This window comes from Symsagittifera roscoffensis, chromosome 4 (genome assembly GCF_963678635.1).
Source record: "Symsagittifera roscoffensis chromosome 4, txSymRosc1.1, whole genome shotgun sequence".
NCBI lineage: Eukaryota > Metazoa > Xenacoelomorpha > Acoela > Convolutidae > Symsagittifera > Symsagittifera roscoffensis.
The window spans coordinates 64,428,415-64,449,927 of NC_087065.1; the positions used below are offsets into that span (position 1 = coordinate 64,428,415).

The 21,513-nt window shown below is 36.3% G+C and overlaps 2 protein-coding genes across 2 annotated transcripts in view; one reads left to right on the forward strand and one right to left on the reverse strand.

Moving 5' to 3' along the window:
- The window catches only part of LOC134844522 (uncharacterized), a 638,515-nt gene that overhangs the window by 332,850 nt on the left and 284,152 nt on the right, over positions 1–21,513 (forward strand). The window lies entirely within an intron of this gene.
- LOC134844350 (brain-specific homeobox protein-like) lies at positions 12,707–18,345 on the reverse strand. The gene is made up of 3 exons (XM_063860992.1): positions 17,224–18,345; positions 16,321–16,598; positions 12,707–13,872 (listed from the first exon to the last, which is right to left on the reverse strand). Exons 1-3 carry the CDS (start codon positions 17,843–17,845, stop codon positions 13,192–13,194), a joined length of 1,581 nt encoding a protein of 526 aa, XP_063717062.1. The 5' UTR covers positions 17,846–18,345; the 3' UTR covers positions 12,707–13,191.

Here is a 21,513-nt window from a genome sequence, read left to right on the forward strand (position 1 = left end):
GGTTCCACCCATCCGGGTTTTACAGAGTTTTTTAGAATAGTCTTTCTGCAATTCAAAAGATGGATGATGGACGTTGGTATTTGGCGAACATCTTATTTCTTCTGGGTTTTCTTATTAGAGAAGTCCCAGATTCAATCGTTGTGTCTTCTCAAGACAACGACTGGGTTTTCGCAACAAACTCAAATCTGATTTCAGAATGGTTGGCTATGTCAGGTTTTTCTGTTTCATTGGTGAGAACTTCTTTGTGTTTGACCTTGTCTGGGAATGGCGTGGAGATTGTGCGTGGAGGGGATGCCTGGTTACTCGGATCTGTACGTATACTTGAACATCGAGGTGGTCATTGGTCTAGTTCAATGAAGTCCTTTTCTGCGAAGTCAAGTCGTACTCTAAATCCTTTGAGTTGTGATTGTGGGCGGCATATTGATTGTAGTTGGCCATTCTTTCTCGAGTGTAGTAGGGTCGTTTTGTCTTTGGATGTTCGTCCTTGGTGTTGTATTCTGATCTATGTATTGCATAATGTAATTTACATTTTATAAAACTTTTATTAGTTTAATATTTTTTAATTATGATTTTAGTTAGTTGTTTTCACAAAAGCTTTTTGTTTTAGTTCAGTTATTTTGAAGAGTTACTCACCCTTGAGTAGCTCTTATTAAAAATAGGAGTATGGTCACAAAGCGTGGATGTAGCGCGGTGGGTTAGGCCGGCTATAGAGCATGCTCAGGACGTCCTTCCTGGTGGGTTAGGCCAGGAGTGGGAGTATGATTGCATGCGATTTTTGTGAGAGGTCCTGTTATGTGACAACGTTTTATGTTGGGTTTGTTGTGGTTTTTCTTATGTTTTGTTGGTTGTGTCCTTTTTTCAAAGATCAAATTGTTTGTGGTATGGGTTTGTCTTTCGACTTTTTTGTGTTTTATTATTACTTTCTTAGACTTTATAATAGTCTTCAAAAGAATAAATTATCCAGTTTTAAACTGGGTTAATCCGGTTTGGGTGTTTTTCGTAAATATTGAGTATTTCAGTGATTTTTTCAACGAGGTCTGTATCTGATTCCTGTATATTGTTTATATTTGTGGAAGCTGTTTCAATTCTGTTAACGTATTGTAATTTCAGATTTTCCGTTTCTTCGAGTTTCATTGTGATTTCTGCTTGTTCTAGTTTGTCTACTAGTTTTCGAAAATCTAAATCGGGTTCTCGAATTGACGAAGGATGGGATGCTCTCTTTTTTATTGCTATTTTCCTTAATTGTGGTGTTAAGGTCATCATTAAGATTTCTGTCATCTTTGTGTTTTTATAGTCATGTGTATTTAATGAATATGCTTCTCGAACTAGTGTTTCGATTCGTACTGCTAATTGCTTGATGGTTTCGTTTGGTAATCTGCGAATTTCATTACATAAAACTCTTTGTTGTTGTTTGTTTCTTTCGGAGTCAAACATTTTCGAAAATTTTTGTGTAAACCTTTTCCAATTTGATTTTATTTCTATAGGCAATACTGAAAACCATTTTTGGGCTGCGCCATCTAGAGTTGTTTGTATTAACGCTGTGCGTCGATGTATCCAGTTTTGATGTAGTGGCGTATTAATTGGTTCAGGTCCTATATTTAAAATAAAATTTGCTGTGACTGCATTTAAATAGTCTTCTACAGAATATTCAGGGTCTGTTCCTGTGAATACCATTAAAGGTTTATTTGATGTTATTGATGATCCACCCATAAGGTATGGATTCATCGTCATTTGTAATGATTTTGCTGCATTTGGCATTTGAGAAAAATTTGAAAGTTGATTTCTTGTTATTTCGTGTTGTTGAAGATAATATGGGAGTGGTATTTCATTTTGCATTTGTGCTGGTTGGTACGAGTTTGCAATCATTGGGTTTTGTTGCTGAATTGGTTGAAAAGATTGTGTATTAATTGGGTTTTGTTGTTGAATTGGTTGTTGGTTTTGTGTATCTATTGGTTGTGGAGAAAAAATTCTATTATATGTATGTGGTTTCTGTATTCCTTGTCCACGATATTCTTGATTATAGGGTGTAAATATATCTGGTTGTAAGAAATCATCATCTGAGGATAAGTAATCCATTTGATAAGATGTTTGTTTTTTATTTTTATTTTGTTGAAAAAATGGATAGTTTTCACTACCATCCTGTGGAGGATGTAAATTTGTTTGGAAATTTACTGAATTAGGTGGTGCCATTGGGTTATCCCAGTTTCGAGATCTTGTATAATTACTAAAAATTTTTCGTGGTTGATAATTTGTTTTTGATGGATGTGTGTAATTATAATTATGGTCTGCAAAGTTGTTTCTAGTGAAAGTTTTGCGTGTTTTTGGCGGTATTGTCATGGGTCTGTATGTTTGGTAATCCATGTGTGAATATTTTGGGGCAACCGAAGGTTTAAAAGTTGATTGTAATGTTACCTGTGTTTGTGAAGGGTTTGTATTTCTTGGTGTTGTTAAGTTTGGACGTATTGGTGAAATACTTTGTTGTGTAGTTGTTGTGTGTACGATTTCTTCTTTTATGAAGTGTGATGGTGTCTGGATATCTTGTTGAGTAAGATTCCTAGTTCCATTGAGGTTTTCATTGTGTATGACTGTAGAGTTTAAACTATTATTTTGCATATCGGGTAAAAATGTATTATAGTTTAATGGTGTTGCATCAATAGTTAATGGTATTACTCGTACATAATCTCTTACATAAGATATCGTACTTATTGCTTGACTTGAGATTGATTGTGGGAAGTTTATGGATGCGGGATGAGACCATTCGGGGTCCCAAACATAGTCTGATTGTTCTGTGATGGCAGTATCATCGTTTGAGTTTTGGGGTCTGAAATTTTTTCTTGCTTGTGAAATTAAATCAATATTATGTGTGAAATAATCTATTATGAACCATGCCAAAATTTTTTGTAAGTCGTGTTTTGTATGTTGTGAAACTTCATCTTTCGTGAAATTTTCTTTAATTATATTTAGAAAACTAGAGAGTAGTGTGATTTCATGTCGTACTCTTATATGTTTAGATGTTTCTGTCGGTGAGACATTTGGTATCTGGATTTCGTTTTCTAATATCGAGATATAACTATATATTATCGCAAAAACTTCATTAGTGAATATGGAGTTTGCTCTTTGTGAGTTATGATATTGGATGCTTTTTATATATTCTGAGAATACTTTTGAGAATTCTAAATCAAGGTCGTCTGTTTGAATTATATATTTACTGTGATTCTGGTTTGGTGAGCTGAATTCTATGGAGTAGATTCCGTATTGTTGTGTTAGGTTACATATATCTTTTAGATAGTGATCGATAAATTGTCTTTTGATTTTTACATCTGGGAACTCTGTTTTACATGGACTGATTCCGGGTTCAAACAAATTTAAGAGTAAATTTTTGCAGAATATATGCTGTCCTCTATCAGTGGTTGCATCTACGATAAAGGGGAAAATATCATCATCATCTGGGCTTTCTTCACCTGGGGTGTGCGTTGAGCTCATTTTTTCGTTCGATGACTGTTAATATGTAATTATCAATGTGTCTAATTGGTTGATTCCAATTGTATAAATGTACTGGTTTGTGTTTATACTGCTTTTTTATTCTTCTTTTTCCTCTTTTTGATGAATTTGAAGTTGTTTCTGAGTCAGAGAAATATAATTGATCGTGAATTGGGCAATTTTTATCTATTGATTCTTTTAGTTTATAAAGTTCGTCTAAACTGTTGGTTTCTGATTCTGAAAATGCGTTTCGATTTTTTGAAAATCTTTTTCGTGTTATTTGTCTTTGTTTAGTTATTATTTTTCTCTTTAATGTTTGTCGTTTTGTTCTAATGTATCCAACTGTTTGTGTATGAGGTGTGATTACAAGGTCGTATTTTTTATTATCTATTTCACAATTGTGTAAAACGATTGTTTGTTTATTTCCTAGGTTTTTAAATGACATAAGGTTTAGGATGACGGATGCAAAAGGTTGTTAAATGATTTCTATTTGCTTAAACTGTTAGTCCTTACGATTTTTTTGTTAGCCTAACCTGGGTCTATTTGTTCAGGGTTGGGGAGAAAAGTATATCGATTCCGAAGAATGATTTTATACTTTCTCGTGGATAGTATAAGCTAAGGTGTTAACTTACTTAATCTTACTTAAGGGTAGTGATTGTGTTCAGGGTTGGAGAATAGTAAATCGATCCACAAGGTTCAGGTATAATTAGAACGCGAGTAGTTCGTTAGATACTATTTTAAACTTACTAAGTTTAAGATTTATCCTGGGTCTGGTAAGAGGGGGGATCAAGTGAAGGATGAATAACCGAAGTTCTTCACTGTTTATCTTAATTTGAATGATTAGTTTTGTTCAAAAATTTCTATTAGTCCTGGGTTTTTAGAAAGGGTTGGATAGTGAATCGACGTTTGAGGTCGTTAGACACTAGTTAAGTGGGTGGGGGAGAACAAAGTTGTTCTTTTTGATCCAAGGATAGGCCTTGATGATCAAGTTTTAAATTTAATTAAATACAAAATGATTTAAGATCCAAGGATAAGCCTTGATGATCTGATTTTAAAATTAAGTGAATTTAAGTTTAAAATGTTTTAAATTTGTGTAAAGAATAGATTTAGTATTTTTATGATATTAGTGAGCTTATGAATGCTGTTATGTTTAGGCGATGAAGCTGGAACAACAGGATGATTTATAATTACTAACCGTTTATTGTCATGCTACTAATTTTTATTTTGATTTTTCAATAAATATTTTTCAAACATGTTTTGTATATTACTGCAGAATTTAGGAAAACGATCTGAGATCTTTTTATCAATCGTTATTGTATATTAATAATTTTGTTTAGCGCCTGAAATGATTTTGAAGATTGACTTCAAAATTTTATGTTTGCAAATGAAAATCTAAATTCATTGCTAGTAGTATTCTAAATACAAAAGTTTGTTCTGGCTTTTGCCGAACTATCATATAACTATATGGTAAGTTTCTGCTTTGTCGTATGTCGTCTCTGGTTCGAGGTCTTCTTCCAATTCCGGGTAGTTCTGTTATCGTTCGGAATATTGGCTCTGATCTATTGAGTCGTAGAGACATTTCGATTAAATTATTGTCGTATAACATTTTGTAAATGTTTTGTCTAAATTCTAATCTATTATTGGTTAATTCTAAGCTATTAAGGTCTTGTTCGAGACTTATGGTCGCACCAGATGAGTTAGGACCGATGGGTATAACTCATAGAGTAATTTCGGATAGGGTACACCGTCTGCTCGTCACGCTATCTTATTTTCGGCCGGATAGATTCGTGCAACTTCTTAGTCTAATACCGATCCTAATCTTACTCTTATACTGTCTAGTCTCAGGTTGTTTAACTAGTCTCTGCTAGGCTCAATAGATCTAGGGTATACTGGTTTATTGCGGCTGCTGAAGTACTCGGGAGAGTTCAACTAATTTCTAAGTTAAATTCAAATCTCTCTGGTGCTGAAATTACAAGTAATTTCAGCACTTACAAATAAGTGGATTGTTAGTTAGATGGATCATGATTGGTTAATATTAAATACTTTACATTGGTAAAATATCTAATTTATCCAATCATAAAATGTAGTTTAGATCAGGTTCCAATTAGTCAGGAACTGATGCGTTACTTGGGACTTAAAATGGTCTAAGCCCTGCGAGAGAGGTGATAAATATCCATGGGCTAACGGAGCAAAGAGTGTCGAGCGGTGTTAAGAGGACCCTGGTTGACTGGTAGACTCGACTTATGAGACAATTCAATGATTTGTTTAACAGAGTAGAGCGAGCCCGCAACAATAATGTGCAAGCCGAAATTTTCAAAAAAAATGATACCAGTGCAGCATGAGGAAGGAAAAAATTTTTTTTTTGGATTCATGGCACATTGAAACACTGAGCGAGTTCTCCGAAAAAATATTTATCTTTCCTATTGTGATCACGATCAAACAGGACGGATCGGTGAAACTAGCCCTCGAAATGCGGGAAATCAATAAACCTTAAAAAAACAGGAACACAATAAAAAAAATCAGGTGCCAAAAATTGAGGAAGTATCGTACATCACCGGTCGAACATTTAACGAGAAAAACGTACTCCCAGTGTACTCACCTCTATTGACCTAGCATACGCATATAGATAATCTTGTAAACTGTCGCTAAAGAAAGGGGTGTCTTACAGGCACGCACCGGTTCAAAACCGGTTTCTATGGGCTAACAACTATGCCTGCCGAACTTCTGAGAGTCCTGGACTACATGACTTCCATGCACCCACACGTTCCTTGACGATATATAATTCTAATTGTAGAGTACAGAAACTTATCGCTATGATGGAAACATTCTGAAAATTAGACCAGAAAATTATTAGCATTGAAATGCGAGTTTGCTAGATCGAAGTGCAAGTGGATAAGTCGCAAAATCACGAAATCAAAAATAGCGGTAACTCTCCGAAAAACAGCACATGCTGATAAGCTGCAGGCACGAAAAACCGTCTCGCAAGTAATTCAATCCTGGGGTCGGTTCATAGTCTGCACAAACATCTGCCGTCACTGGCAGAATACTCAGTGTCGCTGCAGTCGTTGCCTTGTGAGAAAAACAAGTTTGTATGATAACGAGAGTGTCAAACCGCGTTTGAACCACTAAAACGACTGATGGCAGACATTTTGAGTTATAACATTTCGATGTCCACAAAAACATCCAAATTGTATAAGACGCAAGTCACAACAGGATGAGGGCAGTAGTGAAGTCATTTGTTCCGGAAAGATACTGCCCGCATTTGTTGGCCTCCCGAATCCTAAGCACGGCGGAACAGAAGTATTCGGCAGACAATTAAGAAAAGTTAGCGGTCAAGTGAGGGGTGAGTTTGAGAACTATGTTTGTTAAAAATTTGAAGTTTTTGGACTTTGATGTTTTGTTTGGGTAAAAATGATTTTTTTTAAGTTTTTTTTTTTCAAATTTTTCTCTTATGTAAACACTCATACGCCATGTTTGTTTTAGAGTTCCTTCTGAAAGGCTTTAGTTTTTTTAATTTAGTTGCTGGAACTTGCGCTAATATAGGTGCCTGAACTTGGATATATGGAAGTATCTCTCCAATCAACTTTTTTTTTGACCATGCACCCAATGTTGAAGTTCTTCATTCACACTGAACCTTCTTTTCAAGTATGTTGCCTGTATTGGTAACTTTTATGATCTACAATCCAAAACAAGTTCCTATTGTTGGATGCAAAAAATTTGAGACTTTAGTTACCTTTTTGACTTCCTCTAGCTACTTTCCCGTTGATTTTGGTAGAGCAATTGTTTCACTGGCATATGATATAAAATCGGCGGGAAAATTTTAATATCTGTTCACACTACATGCGGTAAACTGTTGCACATTAGCTTACCTCAACTTTTAAACATTGCCCTCAAGAATTAGCTTTGCCAGCACAAACGACGATTTATTTTTGTACACTCTTTGCAGATATCAAGATCCACCTACTACCGAAAATTTAAAAACATATATGTGAAGGAAAACTCCTTGATCGAAAAAGGAAAGTGGAAAACCTCGAAAATTAGCTGGTAATTTGTTGAAAAAAACTGCCTCAATAGCTTTAAGAAATCCGTATAAATCTGCCCAGAAAATTGTGCTAAGACTTCACACCGAAGATAGCCTAAATGAACACAAAGCCACGGTTGAGCGTAAATTGAAGGAAGTAATATTTTGAAGAAAATCACTAGAAAAAACTTGGGAATAACCACCATCCATGAGGAAAAACGAATCAATTTTGCAAAAAAAATGGAAAAATTATGGCTCTGAGGATGTGTGGATAACCGATGAAAGCACATTCCAAATGCATAGAAACAAACTGACAGTCTGATATTCAAAAAATGGCAAAAAAACAACAATTTCAGCTCCCAAATTTCCAAAAAAAAGTGATGGTTTGGGGAGCAATTTCAATCCGATTATTCTATCTTAAAATAGTCGATGGCCCAGGAAATATAAATGGGTCTAAATATTGTCATATACTGAGGGAATTTATTCCGTACGCTGACGCACTTTTTTCAGAGGGCTAGATCTTGCAGTAAGACAGTGCACGCCCACACGCGTCAATTTTTACCAAAAATTGGATGGAGGACAATCATGTCCAAATTTTGCAATGGCCGCCAAACTCAGCTGATCTATCGCCCAATGAAAGTGTTTGGATCATTCTCAAAAATGCTGTGGAAACGAAATCACCAACAAATGTCGAAGAGTTGGGGAGATATATAATCGAATGCCAAGATGAAGTGACTGCGCAAATGAGGTTAAATTTAATGAAGACAACTTTTAAATGTTAATTGTTGCCATGGAAAGCAAATCCCCTCCGAGTCAAACTGGAATGTAGCCATTTTTCTTGCCTATTCTGCGTTCTATTAGAAGTTTCTCTGTGATTTGCCATTTATGAGAAAATTTAAGTTATTCCAGTCTTATTTTTTTGCATCGAACAATAGTTTAGAGCAAGTATACAATTTTTTTTGCGATTTTCATGTTTGACAAAAGAAACATTTTTAGCGGCGTGATTTTGGTCGACCTGTCAAATTTCGAGTTCACTCAATAGAATGGTAAGACTCTATTTTGTCGAAAAGTATTGCGTCGCAAACGAGTCTTGAAAAAGAAATCAAAACTGACGTGAAAGTTTTTTTGGGCTTTTTCAGAAAAACTTTAAGGCTGATGGATCGAAGACGGGTAATGGAAAAAAGTAATAAGGAGGATCGCCTTGAGAAGTTATCACCACTCACTCTTAATGATGATGATGATGATAATGATATGATTCAGAGGGTTATTTCAGTCACCAACTGGGCTCATTGTCATTTTTGAAACCTTTATCCAGTTTCAGTCTACAACCCAGAATCATTTATTACGAGACCAAACTGTGCACTTTGTGAATTGCAACCAGACTCCGCAACAAAGACTCTCCCTTTGTACTTCTTTTGTTCTTTAGTTTTCTTTGATCGTTCCGACTAAATTTCAAAAACTTTAAAGACTTGTGTCAGGAATCCAGGAACGGTTACATGGCAAAACTTCCCTTACCTTAAGATCCCAAAGGAGAAGATCCCCGTCAATTAGATACCGTTCCATAAAACACCTCGATCTAAAGTCGCCCACGACATAAGGTACCATAATGAAATAACAAAGAACCTGAGAATTGAAAATAAAGTGGTTAATCGATCAAAGCAAAAAAAACGTCGGTTAAAAACAAACAAACGGCCAAATTTCAGCTTGCACAAAATTCGAACATAAATGACCTTGCTAAACACTTGGCCTTCGAATTGCAACTCAAGCTTCAAAACAGCTTAAACTGCAAATGAAATTGAAAAAGGTGACAAATCATTCAAAACCAACTTTGACAAAATTGGCCTGATTTTTCAGACAACTCAAGTCGGTACAAAATTGAAACAAAGTTTTTGCTAAATACTAGAGCTTTGAAATCATTTCCATTACGAATCACTTGCACTTGCCATTCTATTTGGTTCAAAATATCAAATCGCAATATTGATCTTTTTTTTGCTTTAGCGTCCCGTAAATAAGGGCAATTGCTCTGAAATCAAATGGCTAGAGACAGCATTTTTGAATGCCAGCCAAAAACTAAGCAAAATTTAATAGGTTTATTGGGAAAGTGAACAGTTACAAGACCCTATGTTGGAGTCTGTGTATGAGTTTGTTATCTGTTGAACTTTTTCATTCAGATCATGGTAATTTTTCTAGGATAAGTTGATAGTACCGCTGAATACTTTGAAATCTTGAACTTTTGATTAGGGGAATCTTGTTGAATTTTTGCAAGAATAGTAAAATTTGCAGGATGGCTGCCTTGAAACAAGCGGTTACATCTAGATGCCAACCTTCAACTTCATTTGTTGTTCGGATTAGACCACACCCAGCATTTTGATAACGGATATGTTTTTTAGAAATAAGCCGTGAGCTTGTCTAAAATTTGGAGATCGTTTTGTGAAATAACCAGTTTGGTTGCCATTTTGCATATTTCCTCAAATAATAAGTCGAGCCCGATTTCCATTTTTGACTCCGGCACCGATAAGTGATTAAAGTGCGGTTAGGAACTTGTTATAGGCTGATAAGAGCTTATTGCTGAGCAGAGCGTTGACGCAAGTTGTATAAAACCCGTATCTTGTTTTCTGCTATCAAAAAGACAAAAAAGGCTTAAAAAGATCAGGTATTTCGAAATGACGGTCAAATGAGGCAAAAGTGGGCAGGGATGTCGTTTGCTTACTTCTGTTCAATGTTCGCGGTATCGTCGATCGGGAGGGCAAAACAGTTGGGTTGCTTTGTCGTCCTGCACCAATTGCAAACTAGCTGCGATAATCTGGCTGTTTACTAGATTTAGTTGGTTCCCAACTGTCTTCTTCATTTGCTGAACTAGTTGCCGAGCTTCTGAGCGTTCTGCGTTGAAATCGTGACTATGCTCGTTGCTGTTTGAGAATATATCGCTCCCAGATTTGAATATAGTTTTTGGGCACTTATATGATCTCCATTTGCTGCAGGGCCAATGTGTTGTTGTCTTCGTATCGAGTTTCTTTTGAAGTTCATGGCAGTCAAGAACAATCAGTATTAAGCCTTTTTGTGAGATTCCCCAAGTAAAAGAATTCTTTTTTGTCTTATCAATGAGTTAAAGAGCAGGATAATGAATGAAGAGTGCATACAATTTCAATTGACTTGTTGTAATTCAATATCATATTAACACGAAGTTAAACACATGCTGGCCTTATGTTAATCCCAAAAATGAGTCAAGTTTAAATTAGTTATTTTAGATTTGCATTGCTCATGAATAGCCCAAACGTAATTGAGATATCATTACTCTAGTTTTTTTTCTGCTCACTCTTTGATCATGATTTTTGTTCATAATTCATGGGATTTTTGTAATTGACGTGGGATCTTATGGTATGGGCAACTTTTGTACAAGGGACCTTTTGGTATGGTATCTTTTGTCATGGGAGCTTTTGGTATGGTATCTTTTGTCCTGACACCCCAGGAACATACAGACTCAAAATTGTGCGCCTAATCAGTGCACAGTTTGGCCTCGTAATTTCCCACATTTCAATTCTCAATATTTCCACTGTTCAGTCCTCATTATTTCCACTGTTCAGCCCTCATTGTTTCCTATGCAGCCCTCAACAGGGCTTGAATAAAATTTCGAGTTCTCTCAATCATTACTTTCAACCGGTTCAAATAAAATCCGAGTAAAAACGTTGAAAATATCCTTCATCCTCGATTTTCTGAAAATCTCCTTTCTCCCTCTTGTCAGCTTTTCGTGAGTTAAAAAAGTTTTTTTTTCAATTGAATGCCAAATCTCGTACATCCGCAGAGTTTAGATGTTTCCCATCCCTCGAACAGTTGTCTTTTTCGATACTTCCTATAATCAAATAAGGGCACATTTGCAATTTGGCACATTATTGGCACCTATTTCAATTGTATTTTCTGGAATAAACTGGTCAAGCAACATTGACAAACAAAACACAAAACAATGTTTTTTTTTATTTTCTCTTTATATTTGAAAGAAGTGCTTTTAAATAAGTGTGGTTGGAATCAGAAGTGTTCGCGTAATTACATTATGAATTATTAAGCTGATAGAGCTATATCTCAAAAGAATTTTTTGCACTCGAATATAACCTCATAAAAGCTCCATAGAGCTCCATAAAAGCGCCTCTTTTTCTTTAAACTTGTATAGTCTTAGATTAATTCTTTTAAAAAAGAAATCATGAATGTGAGGCTATACAAAAAATCTACTTAATAAAGACAATCAGAATCTCGACAAAAAATCACGGTGGTAGCATTGCATACCATAAGCGGAGAATAATGTTAGTTATTTAAGAAGCCTCCCAGTTACTTCTGGTTAAGCGACGGGGGACAGTCATTTGACATATTTGAACCAGTCACCTAATCCGGCCAACTAACAAAACAAACAGCGACTTGCTGTCTCGATTCAGCTTGACTTTTTTGTAGATAAGTTTATTGAGTTTCCTTATTGGTATAACTGCAAAAATTGTTTTTTTTTTTCAAATAAATCAGTTTTTATATTCAATTAAGTTTGATTTCAGCAATAGTGGTAACGTTTACCTTGCTATATTATATTGATTAAAGGTCCTAATGGTTTGTGGTCGTATAAAAAGTCTGCTAAGCGTCATTTTGAGCATAGGCTCGAAAAGTTATGACTATCTGGACAAGTTTTAGTAACTAGAGTCAGCTAGTAATATCAGTGATGGTTCTTGAATAAGCTGAAGCAGCACGATAGTTGGTGTTTTTGCTGCTCAACCGCAAGAAAAATCACATATTTTATTTTCGAGATGCTCTCGAGTTAATCAAGCGCTCCGGTGACGGGACACAAGGCGCCGAACAGCCGGCGAATTTCGAAGACAAGTCTTTTCTCATATTGATTCACCAACAAAGCCGACCACATTATGGTCACAGCAATAGTTCAAACGAACTCAAAGCCTTCATTAAAACAACTCAGCCATCATTCTTCATCTAATATTCGCAATGTAAATGTAACCTTTGGTTATATAATGAGATTTATTCTTCATAATTTGAGCAATTTTGGCAGCAAATCTCATAAAAATTACAAAAACGTATTGATAAGTCTTTAAACTGAACATGAAAATTACATGAGAGCTGTAATAATAAATATATTACTAATACTTATCTAACTACTAGAAAACGTTTTGCGAAGTTTTTTTGATTTTAAAATTATCCTTCGAGTCAAAAATGATGTCAATTAACAATTTAATTAAGGCCAAACAGGTGAACGCAAATGCAATTAATGTGTGGAAACCGCTTCAACCAATCGACAAGTGACTACAATATACTTTTCAAAGACATAATTACGGCAATTATTAGTCAATCATTTAATAACTTATCGGTTAGAACAATAAATAAAGAACCGATACTAAAACATTAATATTAGCGCCGTGAATGATCAAAATAAATGATTGGCCCTCAAAACAGTTTGTAAGCTGTCTCAAAAAAATAACAATCAGAAGATTTAGATCTCTTCAAGAAAATTATACTTTCTTGGTCATTTTGTCAGTATTTTAGCTTTCCGAAGTTATATAAAAAGAGAATGGATAGTGAGATAATGCTCGCAATGTCAAAATATTGAGTAAGTTAACCTTTCAAAATGTCAAAATATTGAGAAGTTTTTTTACTCGAATTGAGCTTTGTCCGAAGTTTTATTAAGTCACTTTCAGCTTTCAGAATCACAGAGCTAAATTATGCCCGGTTGGTAAGAGGTGAGCTGGTAGTCCCCCTTTTGCATGGTACCAATCGGGGTTTTGATTATTCGGGTTTGCGTGCATGATGTTCGGTCGGATTCCGAGGTGATGTTGCATCGCGACGACACCCTGTTGCGTCATGTCTAGTCCCGGAGGCATCTCGACTTTGATATGAGGAGCCCCTCCTGCTTCCATTGTCGCACGAGAGTTCGCTATCATTTCCACGATGTTTGCTCCGTCTAGGTAACCCATTGAGTGAGGAGACACGTGATGACCTGTGGCTTGATGATGTTGGTTTGGGTTCTGGTGGGATCCGTGATTCGGTCCCATGTGAGGCATAGTCATGTTCCAAGGTGACTGAGGCTGACCCGGAGGAGCTACAGATGTCTGGTGACTCATAGGTTGTCCAGTGAGAACTAGGTTTGGCATTGTGACATTTGGCGCGATCTGGTTGGCCCCCGAGTGAGCTATGGTGGCGTCGATGACGTCATTTGCAGTAGTGTTGTGGTCGATCGGGTGTTCGTCCGTCTCGTTTAAGTCGTCTCCCTCCTCCTCATCTTTCGCATCGGGCGAGAGAGCGTCGAAATTCATATCAATTCTGGCGTTCGGGTTTCCCTTCATGAGTTTCTTCATTTTGGATCGCTTGTTTTGGAACCAAATTTTGACCTGAACGAAAAATTAATATTACTAGCTATCAATTACACTAAGAAGTACTTTGAAGAGCCAGCAGCATAAAAAATTACCAATATATAACTATGAAATTATCATTCACATAAAAGAACCTTTTTATTCATCAAAATCGAGGCATGTTATAATGCGCATAATCAAATCAAATACGCTCTTTAAAGAAACCACAAAAACCAAATTCGTCTCAAAATTGGAGGCGGAAAAATTGTTGTTTATTTTCCTGCAATACTTGAGCTTATGTCTTTCCTTTTTTTAAATTAACGTAGGCCGATTCAACTGCTATCATCCAGCCACAGCGGGGAATTTAAAATTCATAAAACACCTTTTGAAATATTTCCCTTTCCTTGAATTTCATCCCCCGGATTCCGTTCCAGAGGAGCCAAATTGTCTCATTCCTGGATTCCAAACAATAGTTAAGGGAGATGGACTAAAAAGTAGCGTGGTTGCTTGGAAAGAGTGGCGTGTACTTTATGACTTGTTCAGTTGTATTTCAAATTTTTAATCTCCCAATTTTTCCCCAAAGTTATTGTTAGAGTACGATGCTGCGCTAATTGCCTGCCTATTTTGGCGCAACAGGGTAATTAAAATACCTGGGCTAAGAGTGATCCCACTTTTTGAGAGGAGACGAGAGGATTAAATACTGTGAAGGAATTTCAAAGTCTTATTTTCAAACTGATATTTTTACTGTTTTTTTTATACATTTACATTCTAATTTTAATTGTTGAAATGTAATTTAAAACCACGAGTATGGAAAGCAGAAAAACCTGTGCTAACTTTAGACCTTCAGGTTTTCAAATTTCTTACCAAAAAAATGGAAGCCAAAAAAAAACAGATTAGGGTTCCATTGGAATGTTTGAATACGATATAAATTTCAGCACACTTATTTAAAGAGCCCGGACGTGATTATTGGTGAGTGACTTATGCAAGATAACCTGCCACAGTTTGAGGTCGTAGTGACATGAGAAAATAGCACGAGAAATTTAAGACCTAAAATTTTTCGGGATCTACTTAACAATCTCCCCCCCTATGGTACCTACTTAAGAATCTCCACCCCTATAAATAAATACAGTGAAATAGCACTGAGCTTTCTATTGAGAATTCTAATTTTGCTGCATTCTGATTGGTCGAAAAATCGACCAATTTGATCTAGTTAACAATCTCTCCCACCCCCCCCCCCCCTTTCTTGAAAGGGGTGGAGATTGTTAAGTAGATCCATTTTTCGAAACAGCATAATTTCATTTCATGTGCTGGCGCCTTACAACTTCTCACAAAAACTACGGGATAACAATCAATTGCGGAAAATAACTTGAGACAAAAACCTCTATTTTTTTAAAAAAAGATTTGAGCAGATTTGAGCATGATACATACAGGTCTTACTCCTTGCCTTTGTCATTTAATATTGGGGGAGATTGTTCACTTGGTCTATCAAGTTCATTAGTTTCGCTGAGATTGTTCACATGGGCCAATATGAGTTCATCAGTTTTGAATTGAGCTTCAAGACCAAAGACAAATTAAAAAAAACAGCTGTTAAGGCGAAAACGGTTTTTGATTGGATATCGTCATTTGTCGTCTTATTTACCTAGCACCCCATTATTTGAACCTTTCCAGGCAAAGAAAATTGTGGTTTTATTTCAGATTAACAGAGGAAGGAAATTAACTTAAAACTAAAAGGGTCGTCATCGCTCTACCTACTTTTGTTTACTTAGTGCACACAACAAGATGTTAAAGAGCCTCTCTATACTGAAAAGGTTCAAACAAATACGCGCGTGGTCGGCAGGCGGTTTAATATAATCAGTTAAGTTTCCTGTTTTAGATGAAATATTAAGAAGCTAAACAAGAGAAAGATTTCATGCCAGATTATTATGATGACAGGTTTTAGGTTCGTTAGCCTCAAATCCAGGCCAACTGGCAAACAGTCCCAGGTACTTGGCATTTTGACTGTTTTACGACATTTTCGAACTGATCAACCAATTTGGACTGAATTGGAACTGAATAATGTTATTCGGGCGTTAACCTTTTAACCGACAAAAAAAGTTCAAATGTTCGTTCTGGAAAATTATCAAGATGAATCGAAAGTAAAAAAAATATCAGTTGAAGAGGTGACAAAGCACAAAGCAGCTCGAAAATGCCTAAAAGTCCAAATCAAAAAAATTGCTCCTTAATTATGTGAGACATAAAGTGCATTTATAGTCCCTCTTATCTTAGTAGTTTGAGTTTCGCAATATTTTGATTAACAAGAATAAGCTTGTGGGTCGGTCGTTATTCAAAAACTATTTGAGTTCAACAGTCGGTCTCGTAAGTACTATGATGCAATTAATTTTTTCGCAAGTATGAGAGATAGGTCCCCCAATTTTTGCACTAAATCATAGTTGTGCTCAAAATTTGTGAAGCCTGGTCTAGTTTATATCCTGTTGATAGATGACTCACCTGGGTTTGGGTGAGTCCTAAGGCTGCGGCCAATTCCGCTCTCTCCGGAAGGGCCAGGTACTGAGTTCTCTGGAAGCGACGCGTGAGCTGCTGGATCTGTATTGTGGAGTATATTGTTCTCGGCTTCCTCATCTTCTTGCCCCCCTTGGTAAGCGCCGCCTCCACTCCTCCCCCTCCCACACCACCCGTCATGCCCACTCCTAGTCCCCCCAACACATGGGCTGCTTGATGTTGCTGCTGGCTCTTCGGAGAGTCTCCCAGCTCCAAATCTTTCTCACCTAAAACGGGAAATGCTCTAGATCTTTGTCGATGCTCAGTTAGAATGCGTCGATTGCTTGCTTGCCAGTAAAATTGTGCTTACTTTGTCTTGCTTCTATAATTATATATTACAAGGATCATATTAACATCCCCCCAACGGCTTTGGGCGGGAGGATGTTAACTTGGTCCTCTTACAGATACAACTGCACAGAGACAATCTCGAGCAGAAGAAACTTGTGGCAATTTCAGCAGAGAGTAAAGTAAAAAGTACAGACTTATTTTTGAAATATTAAGCTTGGCCTTTTTCTCATGTGCCCCTGTGTGAAAAAGGATCTGGATAGATTCTGGACCCTGTCGAATGCCCTTTTCTTGATAACCAGTGGTACAAATCATGATTAAATGTATGCGTGTAATGTGTATCAGTTGTCAACGATTGAGTCCATGTCATCATATGAGCAAAGAAACCCTGTCATGTTTCTCAAGCTTTCATTTGCACATAAAAATCAAGGATTAGGCATTGAAAAGATGATTGATTGAATCAATGCATGAACATAAAATGGACTATTACCATTGCAATAAAACAGATTGCTTTCGATCTTAAGTGTCATTGATTTTGTAGGCTGTTCATTTAGTTTTTATACACACCTGGAAGAACTTGATCGCCTCTTGGACTGTGATCCAACATATGATTCGGCGGCGGGGGTGACCCGTATGTCAATGTGGCTCCTCGTCCCAGACCATTCTGGTTGGCGAAAGCTCCAGCAGCGCCTGAGTAGGGATTCGGACCCTGAGGACTCCCAGATTGCTGTGGGTACATCTGGGACGCCAGGTACCCTGGAAAACCAGCTGCGGCTGCTGCTTGTGCATGTGATCTGTAGTGATGCTGCAGGAACGACGGGTCCTGGTTTGCTACGGCCATAGCGTAGTTCATCATTGGATTCGGATGGGCATGATGAAACGGGTTCTGCGGGTTATGAGGGTTCCCCGGATGTCCAGAAGCTGCCGCCATTTGCATGTAGGGATTGAAACCCCCCGACGACTGATGGGGGCTCGGGTGATGTTGAATCGTGGATGTCTGATGTTGGGAAAGTCCCCCCAAATTGTAGGGAAAGTCGGCGGAGCCGTGTTGGGGGAAGTCTGGGTGGTTGTAGGGGAATCCCGGGGGAGGTTTTCCGACCAGTAATTCATTGGACGAGTCATGACGAAGGTGAGATTCACGACTCGAGGGCGACAGCTGAGCGTGATTTTGATTTATAATATTCTGCATAACTGGTTGATTATTAATAGTTTAACCAGTTAATAGCCCGGATAATGAGTTTTACTCTCAAAACTGTAATTTAGCCGATTTGCCGATTTATGTTCAAGTTGGTAATTGTACTGAAAATTAAGTTGCTTGTTTTGATTAGAAAAAAGAAAATTATTCGAGAAGAACAATGATAAATGTTGAAAATTAGCAATTTATGCTGTTTTAAACTGTATAGTGCCTTTTAAATGGTCGTATATAACCAAGACACGTAAAATATTTATTTATGATCTCAACTACGACAATTGATAGTTTTAGAGCGGCCTTTACTGAGCCAAAAAATACAAGTTATGCTCAAGTAATTGAAAAATAGATTTGAACATAATCATCTGATTTCTTTTGTGAGCAATATTGATGCACTTGTTTTACGGGATTTTACTTGTTTAAAACAAAGAGATTTTATTGGCTGACAGATTTTGACGTTGCGGCACTCAAGTTACGGGTGAATTTCGGTCTGTCTAATTTTGATAAACAATTGACCAAACTATTTTTAGGTTAGTTTTCAAATTGACTGGTAATTTTTATCTTATTTTCAAAATAATATAAAAACCTAGGGGGATAATTAGAATAATTAGTGCAAGCAATTAAAATGATACCAAAATAGAAGTTAATATTAAAAACAGTTTGTTGTAATTATCCTTATATTAACTTTTTTTAGAGCTTGGACTAATAATTTAACTCATCAATTTTGTCTTCAATTTATCAGGTAAGAAAACTTATCAACAGAGAAAATGCGCGAGGAAGAAAGGAACCAATTATAGCTTTACTGCATGTCTCGGGTCTAAGTTAATTAATTGCACAAATCAGTTAGATAAAGATGTTTTTTTTTTCTATGATATCCAAAAAAAACCGTCGGATCTCTTTAACTAGTCCCCCTCCCTTTTCCAAAAGGGGGAGATTCGTTACTAGGTAAGTAATTCACAAGCTTATCCATTGAATTATTTCATTATAGGGGTGGCGATTTGTTACGATTTACCAAGGGGGATTGTTAAACTAGTTAAATAGTGGTTTAAGTTAATTATTAACGTAATCAAGTAATCAAAAACGTTGTGATATTGCTATATAAAAAAAATACAATATCTAGAAACACTGAAAAACCCGAAGAAACAATCGAAACTCACTATTAGAAAATTTGTTTGTTTTCTTCTACGAATGACTCGTTAAAAATCAATTAAATAGCTGTTCAATGGCTGAGTCAGCACAACGCTTCGCCCCTATAAAAAGCTAACATAACAGTCAGTGGCGTGCACAGAAATTTTTCGGGTTATAAAGACCCTGTTTTGCCAAAAAATTTCAGCGTCGCAGATAAATTTTTGAAAATTAGGCAAAAAAATGACGGTTTGAGTTGAGCCTTTTTAAAAAATATTTGACCAAAAGTTGCGCTTTTCCGGCGCGCGCTCCCCCTCAAATTTAGTTATATTAGCGCCAAAGGCGCCTTTAGAACATTTTTGACGTTGGTCAGCCAAAAATGGATCTCGTAAAATTATACCAAAGGGGGACCCTTTGGAAAAATTTGGCAAACAAAATCATAACGGATGTTCAACGGATTCCTCATTGGCAATCCTCATTCGTTTCAAGTTATAAGTCAAATATGCATATTTAAATTTTTAATATCTATTTTTGTATGTTTTAGAAGCCACCATGGGTTGCTGTGTTTTCATATGATGGTTTGTATCTTTATAACTTGTAACATGAATACCCAGAGTGGTCCCGCAGTGAATCCGTGCTGTTTCAGTAACATTTCAGTAAAAGTCCAGTCCTGTATCAGTCTATGTACAGAGCCACACTGTAACTCTGATCAGAGATAAAATCAAATATAAATATGGCCGTTCTATAACAGCACAAAGGTCAGATCATAGCAAAGTTTGTGAGATCTTTTCAACTTTCATTCCGTAATCTTACCTATTTCTCCGGGGCAGTTTCGCTACTAACCCGCACCAGAGCTCCATGAATAATAATCGAATATAATGGAAAAATGTTGTCTAAAATGTTCTCATTACGATCCTTTATAGTCGGAAGTTTTATGTGGAGGTTACGTGGTCATTAAAATCGCTAGTTGTCGAAGAAAAATCTATTATAGTACATTTTTTTCTCCATTTTAATCGATTGTTTTGCCAAGAAAATCATTCATATTACATTTTACTTTGCTAATAATTAAGCTATTCTATTTTAAGCACTAATTTTGTATGGAAGAAATAAAACAAGTTTAATTATGTGAGTTTACAAATTTTTCCTAGAAACTTGCATATATAAAACACCATAAAATATAATTTAAAAGTTTTAAATGTATCTTCCATTAGAGACATCTTCTTCCAATGAAGACTTCTCCCAGTCAAGACTTCTTCTCTCATTTCTCCTCAGCGGGCATCGGGTAAGAGAACCAGTGACCTCAGCGGGCATCGGGTAAAAGAGCCAGTCACATCAGTGGGCGTTGGGTAAGAGAGCCAGTGACTTCAGAGGGCATCGAGTAGAAAAGCCAAAGAGAGCAGTTCGAGTTCAAGCGGCGAATCATAAAAACAATCAAGAAAAAATAGAAATTTCAGCAAACCAAGTAGTAAAAATACAACCAACCAAAAAATTGCAAAGGGGAGCGTTAAAATTGTGTTTACCTTGAAACAACCTAAAATTATGCAGCAAGCCGATAAAAAAAAGCCGATATAATTTAGGCCGATTAAGTTGTTCCCGGGAAACAAAAGAATGGAACTATGAAGTCAAGGTAAAATTCCAAACTGCAAGAGTAAATCAAACAATGAAAGAAAAATTAAAGAAAAAAGCGCGCAGCAAAAAAAAACGATTCCAAGATGTGGCAACTAAACCCACAAAACATAAGCAAATAAATAGAAAGCCGACAACTTTTTTGAAACAGAATACTTCCGTTTGAAAATAAAAACAGGTCCTGGTCAGATTGTAAACCAGAACCCAAACCAGAAGAGTTAAGAAACAAACATATTTAGGTGAAAATATGTTTGCATTAGCCTTGCATTAGCCCGATTGCATTAGCCATGCTTATCGATAGGGTAATAAAACGTTGTGACAGGGAAAATTTAGTTCCCAATAAGAACGCTCCTGCTCTTGCACGTGTAATAATCTCAATTAATCAATTTACAGTAGAAAAACTTCTTAGGCTGAAAGTTTCAGCAAAATTGGAGAAAGTTATTTGAAGGATTCCGAGAAATCAGGATTACTAATGAGTGTTTTTTTTTTCTGATATCTGTTCTGTTACTTCGAAAACCCACTATTTTTCCGGTCTAGACGCGACAATACCAATTTTAACAAATTTTAGTATATGTAATTCGACTTACTGCTCACAATGTCAATACAGATTGATACCTCAATGGTAACTAATCAATGATAAAGTGAATATTCACATTTCGATTTCCATTCTGTTGAGTACCACAGAAGTCAAAATTATTCTTATACGTCAACTCGAAGCTTCAGCTGGACTTTTTTGATTCGTCTTAAAATATATCAGATAACATAGAAAAAAACGTTAATTTTTTAAAATTTTTTTGAGATATTGCATAACAGCTGGTAAAATGAATGAGCTTTAAACTTCAATTTAAAAGCACATAAAGCAAGAATTCCCGGTTGCTGCGTAACAAAAAAACTGATTTTTTCAAAAAAAATGAATT